We start from the raw sequence: 18,282 nt of genomic DNA, 5'->3' as shown, positions 1-18,282 counted from the left end.
ATCTTGCCCCAGCACCTGTCACTTCCGTGGACATGGGCGTGGGGGACGCCAGCAGTCTGCGTGGACAGGATGGGAGGAAGCGCTGGGGCCTTGGTGTCACACGGGCTGCTGAGATGTCACCTAGGAGCGTCCTCCCCTCTGTTAGGGTGTGAGAGTCCCTCTCACCACTGTGCCCAGACAGCCGTACACTCCTTGAGCAAGCAGACACCTGCCTTTGTCTTCCGGGTCTATAGGGGATAACTAAGCACGTCCCCCCGTTTGCTGCTGGGAAGCTTCCAGTCAAATCCACGGCCCAACAGTGGTAAGTGTGTAATTCTGTGTGATCCCCTCATGTGGCTCGTTCCTGCCTCCATCCTTCCTCCTCACGTTCCATATAAGCATTTTATTAAAACCCATCTTTCCTTTATTAGTCCCTTTAAATCTCTTCTGAAGCCAGGTGGAAGAAATTTACAGTCAGGTACCGTTCTAGGTCCCTGACTGCATTTTGTCTCACTTCACCTTCACCGGGATCACGGTCTCTTTTTTCAGGAGGAGGAAAGCAAGCCTCAGAGAGGCTCGAGACCCGAGCCAAGGGCAGCAGCTGAGTGCCTAAGTCGGGGGTCTTGGCCCTCTGCATTCAGAGCTGGGCCCCCAGAAGGGCTCTCATGGGAGGTGGGCCAACACTGCTGAGAGGGAGCCGCAGAGAGACACATATTGGTTTCTGCTGGGCCCCAGAAGTCTCCACCAAGCATTATGGGGATTTGCCCAGTAGCCAAACACTAGCTGGAAGGCTTGTTTGTGCTGGGCCCACTATTTCCCCCAGTTAATTGATGATGAAGGTCCTTTTTTTTTTTTTTTTAAGATTGTATTTATCTATTTGACAGACAGAGATCACAAGTAGGCAGAGATGGAGGCAGAGAGAGGAGGAGAAGCAGGCTCCCTGATGAGCAGAGAGCCCGATGTGGGGCTTGATCCCACGACCCTGGGATCATGACCCGAGCTGAAGGCAGAAGCTTTAACCCACTGAGACACCCAGGCACCCTGACGATGAAGGTTCTTGAGAACAGAGCTGGGGCCAGTGATTCTGTGAATGGAGCAGGCACACTGCTTTGTGGGAGTGTGTGTTGCAATGGGGTGCGTCTGCCTCACCCCCCAAGGCCCTAAGTTCTTAAGGCAGGGACTATGTTCCCCACTTTGCCGGGTGCTCCAGGCAAGCTGGTCCCCTCAAAACTCAAAGTGAGCCTTCCCTCCGAGAACTAATTTCGGATGAATGCGGAAGATGACACCAGGCACCTACTTAAGAATGAGAGAATTTATATGTACCAACAAGAAAAAGTTATCTTTAGTTGAAAAAAGCAAATTAAAACACAGTATATGTATTAAGATCCAATTTGTGTGTTTTTTTTTTTAATTTTTTTTTTAGTTTATTTGACAGAGAGAGCACAAGTAGGCAGAGTGGCAGGCAGAGGGAGAGGGAGAAGCAGACTTTCCACTGAGCAGGGAGCCCGATGCGGGGCTCGATCCCAGGACCATGGGATCATGACCTGAGCCAAAGGCAGACGCTTAATGGACTGAGCCACCCAGGAGCCCCCAATTTGTGTTTTTTAAATACACAGTCATATGCATGCACGTGTACACACACACACACATACACAGGTCTTAAAGGAAGCCTCAAACACCAAATTATTAACAGCTACTTCTGGAAAGAGAGAGAGATAATGGGGTTACGGGTGACAGAACTTTTTTATTGCTTAATTTTTACTATATATACTTCCATACTGTGAGAGCTTTTTACACTGATGTTATCACTTCATAATTTAAGGGAAGACTGATTTTTTTCAGTGTAGTGAATAAAGTCAGCCACTGTGAACATGTCCTGTGAATGTGTGACTAAGATTGCAGAATGCCTCGTTGCATCCAAAGGGCCAGTGTGTTGCTTCAGAGAAAGTCTGGGCAGGTGGGAGGAGGGGATATTTGCTCCCTGGCTGGGCAGTTGTAGGGAGTGATGGGCAGCCTCACAAGCCTGGGGTTTTAGCAGCTCAAGCAGAGTTGCCATGGTTGTGGCCTCAGAAATGTAGCCGAGGAGCCTCGGTGAAGTAAGCAAGGGTGCCCCTACTGGGCCCTCTGAAGGCGGTGTGGAACCCAACCTTTCAGAGGTAGGAGGCTTCGGAGAGGCTGACCTCTGTTCCTCCCTGGGGGTGGGGGCGGGGCAGAGTGACCCAGGGTGGTGGCGAAGGCCTGCCTCACACCCCCAGCCTCCATCGGCTAGCCATCCGTCTGGGAGGGCCACTCCCCTCCTCCTCCTCGGTGAAAGCCATCCATCCAACATGGAGCCTGTCTTCCCAGCCACCCGGTCACAGTGAACGAGCATTCTCTCTTGATGGGCCACAGAAATTCTCATTCTTTTTTTTTTTTTAAGACTTTATTTATTTGACGCAGAGAGAGATCACAAGTAGGCAGAGAGGCAGGCAGAGATAGAGGGGGAAGCAGGCTCCCCGCTGAGCAGAGAGCCCGATGCGGGGCTCCATTCCAGGACCCTGGAATCATGACCTGAGCTGAAGGCATAGGCTCTAACCCACTGAGCCACCCAGGCGCCCCTCTCATTCTTTTTTAAACAGCTGCCTTGTGTCACCTTTTACAGAACATCCTCGGTTCATTGCAGGGGGCAGGCTTCCCTCCAGTCTTTGAGGGAACCAGCCGGCCTAGAGAAATGGGCTTTGTCCTGGAAGGCCAAAGGTCAGCTGGAAACCTCAAATACCCAAGGGGAGGGCGGGCCGAGGGCTGCAGAGGAAGCTGGGCCTCTAGGCTGGGCTTTGGAGGGCGTGGAGCGCCAGGAGGTGGAATGGAAGATGCTGGGGAAAGGAAGTAAAGTGACTGGTCTGAAGCCATTAGGCCTGGGGTCCTACTGGGATCCCTTGAAAGCCACCTCTCTGCCTCCCTCCCCCAACACCAACCTGTCCGTCCCAGCACACAGATAGGAAAGGCCACTGGGCCCTACCATGCCTACTCCACTCCCCACTCCCTTGGTTATGCAGATGTCCTTGCTAAAGCCCAGGGACTGTGACCACCCCCCATCCTTACAGGAAACGACATGGTTTGGGGACAGAACGGACCCTTTGCGGTCTTGTGCAGGCAGGCAGTGGAGGGTGTACTCAGGACCATGAGCTATGGAGTCAAGAACAGTCCAGAAACCAGCTGTGCGTCTCCCCAGCTGCGAACCCTGAGCATCATTAGCTCATTTCTCAGGGGGCGTTGTGAGAACTGGATGAAATAACAGGAATAAGACATTTAACCAAAGCGTGCCAAGGAATCTCTCCGTAACTACCGATTGCCAAGGCCGCAGGCCCGCGTCGGACGTCTGGTCTAATGGAGCCATGGCGCCACCTTGTGGCTGCTGCTCACAGCAGTACTTAATCGCCCTCAGATCCAAAGACCCTTTTTATCCCAATGCCCAGGAACCAACCGTGCTTGATAAAGCTCGTTGTTTAAATATGTAAAGTCTGTAATGGTGAGTATGGGATTGGTGTCCAGCAAAGGATCTTAAAAGGGTCTTAGAGTTGCCAGAGAAAGATCATATGGGAGCGCTCTCCCCTTCCCGCCATTAGAGATCACCTTTCATCATTGCCCAAAATCCCAGGCTTTCCCAGCTTTAGAGGTGAGCAGGAAGCAAGCTTTTATTAGCGTTAGCACAAGCCGGTGAGAACGTCTGTGCTTAATTTCCAAGTGCCTGTGTCTTTTCAAGTTCTGTGCTATTGCGTGATTCCCAGTCCTGCTGTTTCCCACCCCCCTACTGTCCTGGCCTTCTTCTCTTCTCCCCCTGCATCACTCAAAACTCGCCCTTCCTTTTCTCCCCCAGCCCCACCTAAATCCTAACCTACAGTCAGCCTCCTTCTCATCCTACACACTAAAGACTATCTCTTCTAAAATCGCACCCCGGTTCCCTCTGCTCCCCTTTTCCAAGTCACTCTGCTCCTTAGAACAAGCACATCATGTACGTGCTTGTTTCCTCTCTGGCCCCATTTGAATGGAATCTCCAGGAGGGCAAGGATTTCCATATTTCTCCGTTGCTGTATCTTCAGGGCCTGAAACCGGTGCCTGGCTTACAGTTGGTGCTCAATAATTGTTGGTTCAATGAAGAAGGAATGAAAGTGAAGGTGGAGTCTGAGGTGGGGAAAGTCATCACAGACTCAAAAATGAAAAGGAAAATGTTTTCCCAAGGTAGCAAGGGTTTCCTGAGGGTGAGACCGGTGCAGACATCCAGGCCGCACACATAGGAGGACGTGGCTCTCAGAAGGGGCCTGGGACCCAGGGTTTAAAGCTCTTTGCTTGCAATCTTGAAAATTTGAATCATTGTATCTTTGGATGTGTGTTTTTTAAAGTCAAGTCTGATGGGACCACGGCACCCACAGGGGCTTAGAGCCTAAGTTCCTTGGAGGGCCTGCCTCCCACTACCAGCTCCCCCACTCCCTGATGCACCAGGCCCCCTCCGGCTTTCCCATCTTACCTGTGTCCCATGACCACTGACACATTCTGCTTCCAGAGGGGCCTGTACATGGGCAAAGGAGAGGTCAGGATTGGGGGCCTGAGGCCTCGCGGGATGGGACATGAGAGCAGTGTCCCCCCTGCCCCAGGCCTTCCCCATCCCCACCTCCCAGGCTGGCAACTCCATGGCAAGGCTGGTGGGTGACCACTGGAGACCTTATCTTGACAGGGGCGATCCAAGAACCCTTATCCAGGTACCAAGAAAATCCAAGCTTAGAGGTATAAGGATGCTTAGGAGTGACCTATCTGCTGTACGTGGGTCCGAGGGGTCGATGCCTGGCTCGGCTGCTCCAACCTGACACTAGGCAGGTCTGGAGTCTGGAGGGATGAGGAACTGGATAAGCACCCAGCCAGGGGTCCCTAGACGCCAGTCACAGGGATCAGTGTGTGTCTCTTATGCTCAGCTTTGAGGCACCCACCCGGATGAGCCACAAAATACAGATTCTACACATGCACAAAATGCACTGTTTACATTTAAAACTGCCATGGCATGATATAAGAGGAGTGCTAAATTCATGCTAATAATTCACAATCTTTTCTTTACTTCAAACATTAAATAACAAATAACACTGTAAGCAGAGAGACCTTATAAATAGTATCTATGCTTCGATAGTATCGTTTCGATAGTATCATTTGTCTTTATTGGAACTGCATTATCAACTGTGTAATAAATCAGCCATAAAATAGCCAATAAAGGAGCGGTTTCTTCCCATGTATCATTAACCCCTCATAATTCGGTCTCATTTCATGAAGCTGGAAAGGTTAGAGTTGCTAGGAACCCATCACAAACTGTGCGGGGTATGGCCAGCCCTGCTGATTTGTATTAAGTCAGACATGTAAAAAAAAGAATCCATCCAAGCTAAGTTTCTTGAAAGGGTGGGGTATGTTCCAGCAAGTTTTAGCCTCCATCAGATTTCTCAAGAGTAGCACTATTGAAAGAAAGAAAGAAAGAAAGAAAGAAAGAAAGAAAGAAAGAGGAGAGAGAGAAAGGAAGGAAGGAAGGAAGGAAGGAAGGAAGGAAGGAAGGGAGAAAGAAAAAGGAATGGCACTATTAATAGACATTTTGTGGCGGGCGTGGTCCCACACATTGTAGGACATTGAGCAGTGCCCCGGCTTCTGCCCATTAGATCCAAGTAGGGCCCTCCCTGCAACCATTACAGTTTCCGTCTCCAAGATTGCCGAATGTCCACCGGGGGCGGGCCTTAGTTCAGGATGACTGGCTTAGATGGATGAATGAGATGGGGAGTAAAATACCATCCTGGCTCTCATGAGCGTCAAACACATGTTCTCTCCTCCGCCTGCTGGGGCCCAGGAAGCACAGACACAGACACCCTCCACTGAGAGATCAATAAATGCAAGAGACATAAATATAGGAAAACTAAAGCATTCTTTTATTTAGTGAGAAACAGGTGGTAAACGACAGCCAGCTGAAACACTCTTAAATAGAATAAAAAGGAAGAATATAGACATCACAGTGATGAATTTCACAAAAGGGGACACATTTCCACTGCAGACCAGTGGGACACTTATAAACAAGAGGTCGCAGTATTAGTGGCCGGTTTGTATCCAATTAGGTTTTGTAAGCTCAAGAACATCTAAAACCTTACAATGAGGCACGACAACTGTCAGAACACCACTCAGTCATTTAAAACTTCTCACTAAGTGCTACGCCTGGCTATTTTTTTTCCTAACATTATTTCCCCCCAACATTTAGAATGTCGTATTTCATGTTCCAGTAGTAATCACACTCAGGATTAAAAGCCCAACCCACCAAGAAAATGTCATTCTTTCTATAAAGAAAGAAAAATTAAAGGTGTGTACATTTTGTAAAGAACAACCAAAGTAATTCTAAAATATCTTGCTCACTATACAGAAAGGCATGGCTCATGGAACCGAGTATGTAAAGCTACAGCAGTTGAATATCAATCTTTAAAAGGTAGGCAAGGTTACACACTGTACACAGCTCTGGGGCTCTCTGCTGGGCTAGCGCATGCCCAGAATCTGTCTGCTTTTCAGCTGGTAATTTTTTTCAATATCTGACAAGGCTTGAGCGCGGAGCTGAGCAGCATGAAGCCTTTTCTTCAGGTCTTTGCACTTGGATTTGGAGGTGAGCAGACTCTCAGAATTCTCACTCCTCATGACGTTCTCTTTACTTTCACCACTGAAATGAACTTTCTTCTTAATTATCGAGGATGGAAGATCGAAAAGTTCTTTAGAAAGCAAAGAGAAAGGGTTTTAAGTTCAACTCCTCCGTACTTACCAGACTTCTCAAAAACATTTATTCTTTCCATTCACGTTGGAAATCTGGGGACCTGTGCTATTTTCTCTGGGATAGGAGGTTGTGGGCTTGATGCTGGCAGAAATCAATCCATTTTTTAGCCCACAGCATTGAAAAACTTGATCCTGGAATGTGCCAAGGACCATAGTCTCTTAACAGCCAACTCTTCTTTCAAGGTTAAGTGCATTGGGGATTACAGGCCACAATGTAAAACCTCTGGAAATCGATGTGATTTATCTCTATTCTTGAAAACAAGTGTTATTCTACTTAGAACACATAACTTTCACAAAAGTAAGGAAGCAGGTTGGATTTTTGTTTGTTTTTTTACAGAGAACATGTATAGTTTTGCTTAAATATTCAAGAACACTTATTTCAAGGCAGCTTAATTGAGCAGAAAATTATTTCAAAAAGAATCTAGGCAAATTCAGCTTGGAAAAGGTAATTCAAGTTAACGGTGTAGTGAAAACTGTGAATTGTGTTTTCTATATGAAGAAAAATGTACTTGAAGTGGCTACATTATTAGCTACTGACTGAACTATCTGGGGGCTGGGGACTTGCAGTTTTGAATTCCAGAAACTTTCTATTTTTCCTTTGTGTTCTTTTAAAGGAACTATGTTCAAATATTTACTGAGATCACTGTATGGGCCATTGTGGACCAAACAAAGGTCCCATTCTCGTAGGAGGAGACAGACCATAAACAAGTAAACAAGCACACAGGGGTAATAGTTGAGGTGATGTGGGCCGGGCGGGGGCACAGAGAAAGGGAGACAGAAGGGCTGGATGGTGTTTACAAGGATGAAGGTGACTTGTGAGCAGACCTGATGCAAGGGAGGAGGTGAGAATCCATGTGGCTCTCTGAGGAGACGCTCTAAGCCCAAGAAATGGAAAGGTTCTGGCGTCCAGCTGGTGTTGGGGCAAGGATGGGAGCGGGGGGTGAGGTAGGGAGTAGGGCGGGGCAGTCTGCAGAGAGAAGCGCTGCCCTCTAGTTGTCCTGGGACTTCCCAGGACATACCTTGTGCCTGTTCCAGCTGCAAAGCCAACTTGGCTTTCAGACCTTAACTCTACTGCTTCAAAGATGTCCACCTTTATTATAACAAATCTCTGTCTTCATAAACCATCAACTTGTAGATCTAACGAATAGGGTAATTTTAGAAGAAATAAGTGTTGAGAAAAAGAATTCGTATTTCACTAAGTGAAAATGAGTTAACATTTCACTAAATAGACTAAGAGCATTTACAGAGATGCTGCTGCTGACTGGGATGATGATATATTATACTTTCCTCTGATTAGAATTTTATAGCTTGAAGGCAGAGAGAGGATCTTTCTAACCGTCCTGAGTGCACAAGGGCACCCATTTGTCCCTGCTTTGTTTATGACTGATGTGCTCAGTGCTCTCTACCATCAAGTAGCTCCTAGTCCCAGGGGTGGGGGTCCTTGATTCCTACAGCTCATTTCAAGTGTTCGCCATGACTTGCATTGAGGTAGGTAGGTAAAAAATATATATATATTATATATATATAGAAATATGCATATTTGGATTATATAGAAATATGCATATAGAAATATGCATATTTCTATATTTATATATACAATTTATATGTTTATTATTTATATATTTATAATTTGTATATTTATATATATTTACAATTTACAATATATATTTAAAATTTATATATTATATACAAATATATATTAAATTATATATATAAATACATATATTTATATTTCTATATCCTATATTGAAACACATCATCCTGCTCTAGCTCTTTCCAGACTTTGTTCAAAGACTCTCAGGGCAAGACAGAAATAAGCTCTTTCCCCGGAGGAGCAGACCCGGCAGAACCTTCAAGAATTCTGAACAACAGGTTTGATGCGTGAAACTCACCCGGATAAAAATGTCTCCTGCCTCTACCACAGTGATCATAATTCCAGCCTACTTTGTCTTTGTGGGTGGCATTAAGGGAAAAACTGGAATAAATATTCTAAAACTACTGAAATGGTAGGTAGTAACATTGAGGAAAAAGAAGATATTTCCAAAGAGATGAAGCCCAAGTTTTAAATAATTCTTGTTTCATTCACTTCCATCACGTATCTCTATCATGTCATTATGACCATAAGATTAACTTAAGTAGTTTTTTTGGTCTGTTCCATAAACAAAATGCTGTCACTCTCACTGAAGTAACCAGATTCTCTGTCAGTTTACTGCAGATGGAAGGGATAGCCTTCTCCAGTGCTGCCCTCCAGGGTAGTAGGAAGCCATAAGAGAACTCTGCCTGTTTCACCGGAAAATTCAGATACTCGATTTTTAAAACGAAAATAAAAACACTCTATAAAAAATTTATGTCATACAGAAATTTAGAGAAAAGAGGTTTAACACTGTGCTTTTCCTGTCATCTTAAAGACTAGATTAAGGTGGAGGTAGGGTTTCTGTGGAGTAGAGAAGGCCCGTCAGAGCTGGCCCACGGCGGGGGGTGGGGGGTCCTCACAGAGCGGAGCGAGGGCACAAGGGCCGCACAGGCAGGGCCCTGGGAAGGCTGATTGTCCGCCAACGACGCCGAGTAATGGGAGAAACACAAGCAGCGCATGGAGAGATCAACCAACCACATTCTGACAAACACACGTTTCAACGTGAAGGGGTCTTTGCAAAGATCCAAAAGTGATGGCCTATTCTACGGTCGGTTTATCACACCTGTTAAGCCATAACTTCTGTAAAGGAGGTGGCACGTGTGACCTGCTCACGCGGTGGGAGTTAAATGCTGGGATTTCTGCTTGAAAATGGGGGAGAAATGTAGAGTTTTGGTAGTATAGAGTTTGGGGTAGAAAGGTAGAGTTTTGATAATATACCCATTTAAAAAAATGTCCTAACTTTTAAAACCAAGTCTCAAAAACTAAACACGTAGTTTGATGAAGTAAATAAAATTGAAGACGAAATCATGATGACTCATCGCCTCAAGTCTGTGAACCCATGAAGTAAATCACTGCCATCACCGAATCATTTTTTCCATCGAAATGCGTATATTCAATTAATTCCGTGTTAAAACAGGAGACTTGGTCAGTTAAAAGTCGCTTATCAAAGCCCCAGGGCGGCGACGCGGGCGCCCTTCCTGTATCTGCGGGGGCCGCTCCTGCTGGCGGAGCCGATTCTCATACCTGGACCGCTCGCCAGACGCAGGAACTTCTGCTCCTTCAGCAGACTGTAGTTCTTCAGCAGACTCTCTGCCCGCGCCAGCTTGTCCTCTGCCAGTCTCTCCCGGACACAGAGCTCCCGTTCCTTCTCTTTAAAAAGGCAAAGGAGCGAGAGCCATGTTAACTGGAGGCGGCGGGCCCAAGGCAGCTCACACCCGGTCACCGCCCGGCCTCACGTCTCCTCACGACCAGCGCGCCTCAGGGGCGCCGTGGAAGTTTTGTGACCAGAAACCCCGTCAGCCTGCTGTGCTGGGTTCTGATCCAGCACCTCAGCGTGTGCGGGGCCGCCGCAGGCTTTCGCAGAAGGACCGGTTTGGGCACAAATACGAAGTTGGCCTCCACCTTTGGTCAGGTTGTCCGAGAGGAACTCATTTTGGGAAAATAAACAACTAAAGTCATCTCTGCTCTCCACTGAGAATGGGCAACGGTCCACGTTCCGGGCATTACCTGACCTCATGGGACAAACCCTCCTTCTCCTTCTGGGAGAAGAAAAAAACAAAACCCACAACTAATGTGGAGGTACTTCTTTAGATCAGTGACATTTTTTAATCTATGGCCCAGAATTCAGGAAGTTCGGATTTCAGTTGCTGTAAGAAACTGCAGAACGCTGGGGGAAGTTTTAATAAAGATTTGTTTGTTTGACAAATTCTATTGACAAATTCTACTGACAGAAGCCTCAGGCAAAGGTTTCTGGGTAAGCACAGAAAGTGCTTACCACAGAAAGCATATCTCACAGCATGCTACGGCCGTCATCAGGAGGTAAAAACTGAGATGACTGCGTTGGATGCTTTCTAAGTTCATTTGAACAGAAACGTGTCTAGAGTCGGCATCGAACACGCAGCTGAAGAAGCCAAGTCAGCTGAGCCACGAGGGTGGCCTGACGGGAAAAAGCTGACGTGAGGCCCCCAGGCTGCTGCTACCCCACACCGTACTTGAGGGGAGTAGACGGACTTTCAATGTCAAGAACTCATTAGCACCTGGTCAGTTAATGCCCCTCAGGGTGTCTGTGGGCCTCGAACACCGTGTGCTCGGCTCAGTTGCCCGAACACATCAAGGCCCTCCGCGTGCCAGGATTTTACATCCGGACTGTGCCGGCTCAGCCAGATCAGAAAGTGGAAGTGATGGCTTTTATTACGGAAGCAGCAAATGCACAAATGCTCTTTTATAATGGGAAAAAATGTAGGGTATAAAGATGCGGAGGAAGGGAAAGTGCGATGGCTCCTGCGGTAGGGTGGTCAGGGTCACAGTGACCGCCGGTCGAAGTGACCGAGCTCAGAGAAAGAGACTCAGCATGCAGGTGCCGGCACTCCTCATGTACTGTCACACGAGACATGGTTCGGGTTCTCAGGTATTTACAGGAATGTTCTAGAACATACGCGTGTCACATACTCCATTCAAGCAGATCGAACACACCAGGAAACCGTGCGGAGCTCTCCCGAGCTCGGCCCCGTGCGGACTTACGCTCCAGCCTCTCCTCTCGGGCTTGGAGGGCCCGCTCTCGCTCCTGCAGCTGACGCTCCTTCAGTCTGAGCTCTCCCAAGACCGGGCTGGAGTCCTGGCGCTTCTCTGGCTCTAATCGGCGCCCTCTTCTCTCGGGATTTTTTCTCTGTTCTTCTGCAACCAGGTCTGCTATCAGAGGATTCTCAAGAATTTCTTCAACAGAAGGTCGGTGGTAATCCTGGGGGGGGAAATGTCCAGTGCTACAGTCGAGATTTTATGACACGATACTCATCCTAAAAGAGCAGATACATGGAAAACTGCGTACATTCCCGAGACAAAAAGAAAGACTCCTTCATGGATGAGTCTTAAACACCCAGACAGATGGAGTTCGCTGGGGGGTTTATTAACCCATGTGGTTCTGGGTCCACAAGGTAATGCAGATGTGAGCTTACCTTTGTTCCCGCTTAGCCTTTCTAACCAAAGTTCGGTCCCTGAGCTGGTGCTTGGTGCATGTCCAGATCCGCTCTAGGGCACGTCCTGCCTTGCATCCCCAGTACTGCTTTAAGTGAGATCCTCTCTCCCTGAACTTCTCTCTCCCTGAACTTCAGTTCTGTTAGGTGGCCATTATCCTGCTTTGTAATTCCACAGCATTGAAATCCTGCTCTTACATCAACCTGACCCTAGGACACCTCCCTTCGCATCCCATGGCCAGAGTTTTTCCACCGAATCTCTTTATTTCCCCTTGACTCTTTCTAGCCAGGCCTCCCCTGCCCCACCTCTGGTCTCTGATCTGGAGAGAGGGGCAGGGTAATGAAGTCTTCTATTTGTGGCCCCTTCCCTTGCCACATGCCACACTGAGGTAGATGAGGGAACTGAGGATTTGGAGCTTTTCTGTAATCTTGCTTTGCTACCATCTGCTAGTAGGGCAGAGAGAGAGGGAGGAGACAAAAGAGAGCACAGAAGGTAGGCCAGCCAGGAGGCACAATTTGCCAATTTACATGTTTTCACTTGGGTTAACAGAATAGATTTAGCTAAAGAAATACAGCTAATGCCGCTTCAGTCTCAGTGCTCCGAGAGAGAAAATATGCTACTCTACAACGTAATCGAGAGACAGACAATATAATCTTATGGTCTTTACCTTCAAATTTAACATCCTCGTAATTATGTCATTCAATTCATCAGAGTAACGATAGGGAATTCGCCTGAATTTGCCTTCTCTAATCTTGCCAGCTAGTTCTTTCTGGTTGAAAGCTGTAAATGGAGGCCTGGGGGAAAAATGTTTTTAATGTAAAAATGAAAATACAGAATAGGAACCAAATCAAGAGCACAGTTTAAGCTCCAGTTTGTGTTTATGTGTCTTCCGGGACTGTCTTCCACAGCTAAGTTGCCCAACCTTGGCATTAGACATTTAGGGTGAGAGAATATTTGTTAGGGGGCCTGTCCTGTGCATCCGACGACTATGTTTTGTAACACCGCTGGCCTCTATTCATGAGATGCCAGTAGCTATTCCTAGCTGTGACATCCAAATAGATCTCCGGTCATTGTCAAATGTCCCCTGGACGGCAAAATTGTTTCCCGCTCCCTGGCTAAGAACCACTGCTCTACAGAATAGTTTAGAAAGAAAAAAAGGAAAAGAATGGGAGCTCTTTCTTGTTCTCTATTTCCCCAGACCTCTCCCCTAGATTTCTGTTTCATTTCTTCCATAGGCCAGACTGATGTATTGTTCTCCCCTTGAGCTAAGCATCAGTCTGGCAAGGGACGCATCAAACCAGGTTAAAAGCCTCAGGGGTTACACTGTTAATTTGTAAATAATTTTTTAACCAGCCCATCTTTTTTTAAAAATTATTTTATTAACATATAATGTATTATTTGTTTCGCGGGTACAAGGTCTGCACTGTCCATCTACCTTAATTTTAACCCAAGGTATGAGTCTTTCAGACTTGAAAACACATGGATGCTCAAAAAGCTGAACGCAGTGAAAGGCGACAAGCCTCTGTGACTATGAACTTCACACCAGAAATCTGTCTTCATCATACTTACATTAATGCACACAATTCATACAGCAAACAACCCAGCGACCAGATATCCGATTTCTCATTGTAGGACATGCGATTCATTTGTTCCTAAAGGGGAAGGAAAGGGTAAAAATGTAGGAGTTAAAAGTCTGTTTTAAAACTTACAAAATGACCTGAGATAAAAATGGAATCTTTAAGTTTGATTATATATTGACTTGGAGAAAAAAAAAAAAAAAGGAAAATATTTTATATTATATTTTATATCTGTAACAAAAATATTAAATAAAAAGACCCATTCAGTTTATGTCTGAACCTGTATCATAATAAAAAGAGATGGTACTTTGTATTTTATTTTCAAATGTATAATGGAAAAAAGATAATGATCTTATCCTAATATACTTTGTCCTATATAATTCACTCACTTATTTTTCATTCACAAATGTTGTTGTGTTACAATAGATCAAGGGCTGATAATTCAAACCTCTACCCTGAAGGCATTCATAATCTAGAAACTCATTTTAAAAGAACTAGAGAAAATTTCAGAATAACCAATACATATATCTGGCCATTTAAATGACAGAAGTATAAATGGCTAATTGAATTATCCATTTATGTATTTTCCCTCAGTCCACAGTATAAATCACAGTATCAACTAATATTCTCATTTTCTAGTTTAATCATTTGCCTGTCTCCCACACATAAAGTAATAGTCTACCATAGTTCTTATTCTCAACACAGGGCACAGAATCAAGTACCAAAACCTTCAAGAAGCGTCTTGCTTTTTTAAACTCCCAGCAGGTGAATCTGATACCATTTCCTGACAATCAATGCCTTATGGAGGGCTGAACTGATCTAATTATAAGGGCAGGAGGGAAAAGGAACAAAAGAATCACAAGGTTTCAAGTTTTCTAAGAACCCCTTCTGGATGATTTTCCTTTAAGTGAAAGCCTTTCTATTTGGAATCTGATCCACTGAGAAAATGACAGGGTTCTGGCAGTGTCTAATCATAGTCAAAAGCAAAATTGTTAATTTGCAAAGTTTTATACTATAGTCAGCTTGGTGAAAATAAATCAAAAAGATCTTGAAAATCCTGGAAATGTTTGTGAACTGTTAAAAAAAAGAAGAAGAAGAAGAAATCCCCATCTTGATCTGCTCAGATTTCATATACAACACATTGGTAATAGCATTTACTGCTTCAAGCTTTCCAAGAGCCATCAGGTAATATCTACAGAGCCATAAACAGTTCATATCCTTTGACCTTTCAATTTCATTGAGAGCCACATGCCAAGGAAATAACCAAAAAGAACAATTCACAAAAAGGTATGCAGAGCAGGGCTCTTTAGAAGGATAAGGAATTTTGGAAACAAAATATCCAGCAACAGAGGGAATGAGACTTAAGGTGGGTGGGCTGCAGCTCCCCTGCCCAAAAAGGCATTAAAAAAAGCAAGAAGTGAACACTGTAAAAACATGTATCTGAACTGAACCCTGAATCTGCATGCCCAAGAACCATCTAGAGAGTGTATTAAAAGGCAGAGTCCAAAGTGAAAAGTGGAAGGTGTTGCGGGAAGCAGAATCCAAGTCCAGTGCAAGAACCAGTCACTGGATTTGGGTTTGGGGCCCAGGACTTTACATTTTAAACAAACCCTCCAAATAAGTCCAAGCTGGTGTATAGGACCCATGGCACTTTAGGAAATGTTGCTCTTGAGGCCAGAGACAAAACCCATTTCATCTTCGTAATCCCAGCACTTGGCACATAGCAGTCATTCAATAAAAGCTTCTCTTTAGGGGCGCCTGGGTGGCTCCGTCAGGTAAGCATCTGACTCTTGGTTTCAGCTCTGGTCATGATCTCAGGGTCCTGGGACTGAACCCCGAGTTGAGGTCTGCTCTCAGCTGGGAACCTGCTTGAGATTCTCTCCCTCTCCCTCTGCCCTTTCCTCCACTCAGGTGCTCACATGCTCTCTCAAATAAATAAATAAATCTTAAAAAAAAAAAAACCTTCACTTTAATTGCTCATCAGAAGAATTTAACAGTCTGATGATCCATTTGGAAAAATGTAAATTTTCTTCCCGTAAAATGAACAACATGATTATTTCTTGGCTATTGTGTATTACTAAGCAAAGAAATAAACAAAACTTCAATTTCCCCGCATTTGAATGCTTAGCATTAGGATGTTTAAAAAGTATCTAAATGCTGAAGTACTTACAGGAGACATATAATAGGGTGTGCCAACAAATGTTTTTGCAAAACTCGTATCATGGTTTAAAATTCTAGCTAGCCCAAAGTCGCCAAGCTTAACGTTTTGCTTGCCATCCAGGAAAACGTTGGCTGGTTTCAGATCCCGATGGAGCACGGTATGACCACCATCGCTCCGTCTGTGGCATTCCTTTAGGGCCAGAGTCAACTGAGTCATCACTCGAAGAACAAACTCTTCATCTAAGTATTGTCTGAAACCAAAGCAGTTATACAGCTTTGTGTTACTATATATATGTGTGTGTGTGTGTGTGTATACATATACTACATACATGTATTATATTATTAATATACTATTAATTATCAATACATTGTTAATCATTAATATACATTAATAAAATATATTATATATTATATACGAATACATTATATATACATATATTATATATATAAAGATTAATTTACCACATATATATATATAACTTCTGAACAAAACCGTTAAAAAGATGGGATTATGTGAAGTATCTAGTTTTCGAAGTGTACAAATAGGGAAATAAATAAAATAAATAAATTTTCAATATGAGATAGGGATGTTCATTCACCAGGGATTTTCTAAAGCACTGTGGACCCACCAAACAAACAAATACAAGAACAGTCTTTTACATTACTAAGTACTCCATCCCCAGTCCTACAACAGGATGCTTAACAAAAATGAAACTTGGCTCATTCTCAGCTTAAGAATAAAAGATTAATTTACCTTTCCTTTGTTCCCTTTGTAATTACACTAGCCAGGTCCCCTCCTTCACAATATTCCATTACAATGTACAGTGTTGTGTTGGTTCGGTCAATAATTCGATCATAGTAACGGACGATGTTTGGATGTTTCAGTTCACGGAGTAAATTCACTTCAGAAACAAGCATCTGTTTCTCAGCTTCTGTCATGGAGCCATAGTCAAGTTCCTTCCAAACTAATATCTGAAGTAAGAATTTCCAAGGTATGAGTGAACTCTTTATTCTCAAAGACAAAGAATGAACATTCTAAAATTTAAAAATTTTTGAAGTCACTTCTCTATTAAATAGCGCACACGATCATTACCATCTAATTTATTTATTTCAATGAACTTTAGAACCCCTGCGTTTATTTCCGTAACTTTACCCTAAATTTCAATCAATAAATTATGCAGCGAGAGAGAGCGGGATGAGGCACTTTAGGCCTCCCCCAACCCCCAACCCCTTACCCTCAGTTGCTTTGTGGCAAGGTACTTTGGTCAAAGCTGGAGCAGAGGCAAAGTCCCTCATCATTCCAACCAAACTTTTCCAGGGTGAGAGACCTTAGTAAAGATCCCTCCGTCAGCAGTCGAGCAGTTTCCTCTCCATTGTTTCTTCCTGTATAAGATCTACCTACACACACTGGGAAATTAAGAATCCAAAAATCCGAAGAATGGGTATTTTAAATGAGTTCTGACTGCGAGACAAAATCTCCAGGTTCTGCCGATCCTGCCTCTTTCCCATGTCCAAGAGGATACTCTACTCTGAAAGAGCTCAAGACTCAGCGACCTGTCACTAATGGGAGGCCCTTAGCAAGTCAAAGCGGGAAAAAGAGAGAAAGGGAAGAAAACAAAAACAGAGAGATCTTAACAGATGCAGTCTCCCAGCCCTTGCGCGACCCAGGGTAGACACAGACCTGGAAGAGATGAGCTCTTCCAGGCAACCCGCCTTGGAGACCCACAGCCCCAGGCCTCCCGCTCTTCCGCCATCCCAGGGGCGGAGGGCGCTCGCCGCAGGCGGGCGAAACCGCTGCAGGGGCGGAGACACGGAGGTGGCCCGCGCTCACCTTGCCGTCGCTCTTCCTCCGGATCTTCTGGCAGCGGCCATAGGAGCCCGTGCCAATGGTGTACAACACCTCGTAGTCCTCCGCCCGAGTGGGCATGGCCGGGCCCTCCGCAGACCTCCTGCAGGTCGCTCCGCCGGCTCGCAGGGGTCTCCGAGCCACACTACCTACCTGGCCGCACCAGTCTCCAGCCCGGTTTAACCGACGCGGGCCCTGGCCTGGCAGCCTATTGGCCCGCGGTGAGATGGCTTCGCCTCCCTGATTGGTTAAAAGAACACAACATTCTAGGCATCTTGGGAAAGGCGCGTCGCTAGGCAACCGCATCGGCGTCGCTGTCGGCGCCGGCTTCCGCTCAGCCCAGCGCTCGCGTCGGGAGAAAGGGGCGGAGCTAAACCAAAAAGAGGCAGGGGATAGGAAGCGGGTGTAGGCGGGCCTCCGCAAGTCTCTTCCTCCCGCTGAAGTCGCCAAGGTAATCGAAAGTAATCGAAGTCCAGTCCGGGGACCTCTCCTCGGACTTCTTTGCACACTGCTGCCACCAGCCACCTTCTGACCTTTGCACTCTGACCCCTTACACTAAGCACTCTCTTCTGCACACGCCGTCCTCCTGGGTTCCTGAACCCTGAGCCTGGGCGGGGTCACACGGCAGACTGGGGGCTCAGTGCTGAGATGCAGAGTACAGAAGCTCTGCTGAAGATAGGTGAACGATTCAGACTGTGGTCGGGGGCTGTGCCAAGCGCTTCACACGTGTTGTCTCGTTTATTCCTCAGCACAGAGCTATAATGTGGGAATTAGTGTTCTTTCCCATGAGGAAATGGAAGCAC

General features: G+C 45.7%; 1 protein-coding gene across 1 annotated transcript; it reads right to left on the bottom strand.

The window, feature by feature from the left end:
• Window positions 1-6,345: 6,345 nt before the first annotated feature.
• NEK2 (NIMA related kinase 2) lies at window positions 6,346-17,768 on the bottom strand. Its single transcript, XM_032862813.1, has 8 exons — window positions 17,465-17,768; window positions 16,388-16,605; window positions 15,644-15,884; window positions 13,466-13,548; window positions 12,564-12,690; window positions 11,447-11,663; window positions 9,950-10,075; window positions 6,346-6,731 (listed from the first exon to the last, which is right to left on the bottom strand). Exons 1-8 carry the CDS (start codon window positions 17,558-17,560, stop codon window positions 6,505-6,507), a joined length of 1,335 nt encoding a protein of 444 aa, XP_032718704.1. The 5' UTR covers window positions 17,561-17,768; the 3' UTR covers window positions 6,346-6,504.
• Between the last annotated feature and the right edge of the window lie 514 nt (window positions 17,769-18,282).

The sequence above is a fragment of the Lontra canadensis genome, unplaced genomic scaffold, assembly GCF_010015895.1.
Source record: "Lontra canadensis isolate GAN:19392208 unplaced genomic scaffold, GSC_riverotter_1.0 scaffold24, whole genome shotgun sequence".
NCBI classification, from domain to species: Eukaryota; Metazoa; Chordata; class Mammalia; order Carnivora; family Mustelidae; genus Lontra; species Lontra canadensis.
Note: the sequence above shows the minus strand (reverse complement) of the source record. Positions and strands in the feature narration are given on the sequence as shown.

What these genes read in the sequence shown, in the direction of transcription:
- NEK2 (XM_032862813.1), bottom strand. Translation starts at nt 17,560, where the DNA reads ATGCCCACTCGGGCGGAGGACTACGAGGTGTTGTACACCATTGGCACG. An exon ending in TATGAATTGTGTGCATTAAT is followed by an intron (nt 12,691 to 13,465) that starts GTAAGTATGATG and finishes TTTTTCCCCCAG; the next exon opens with GCCTCCATTTACAGCTTTCA. An exon ending in GCGTCTGGCGAGCGGTCCAG is followed by an intron (nt 6,732 to 9,949) that starts GTATGAGAATCG and finishes TGCTTTCTAAAG; the next exon opens with AACTTTTCGATCTTCCATCC.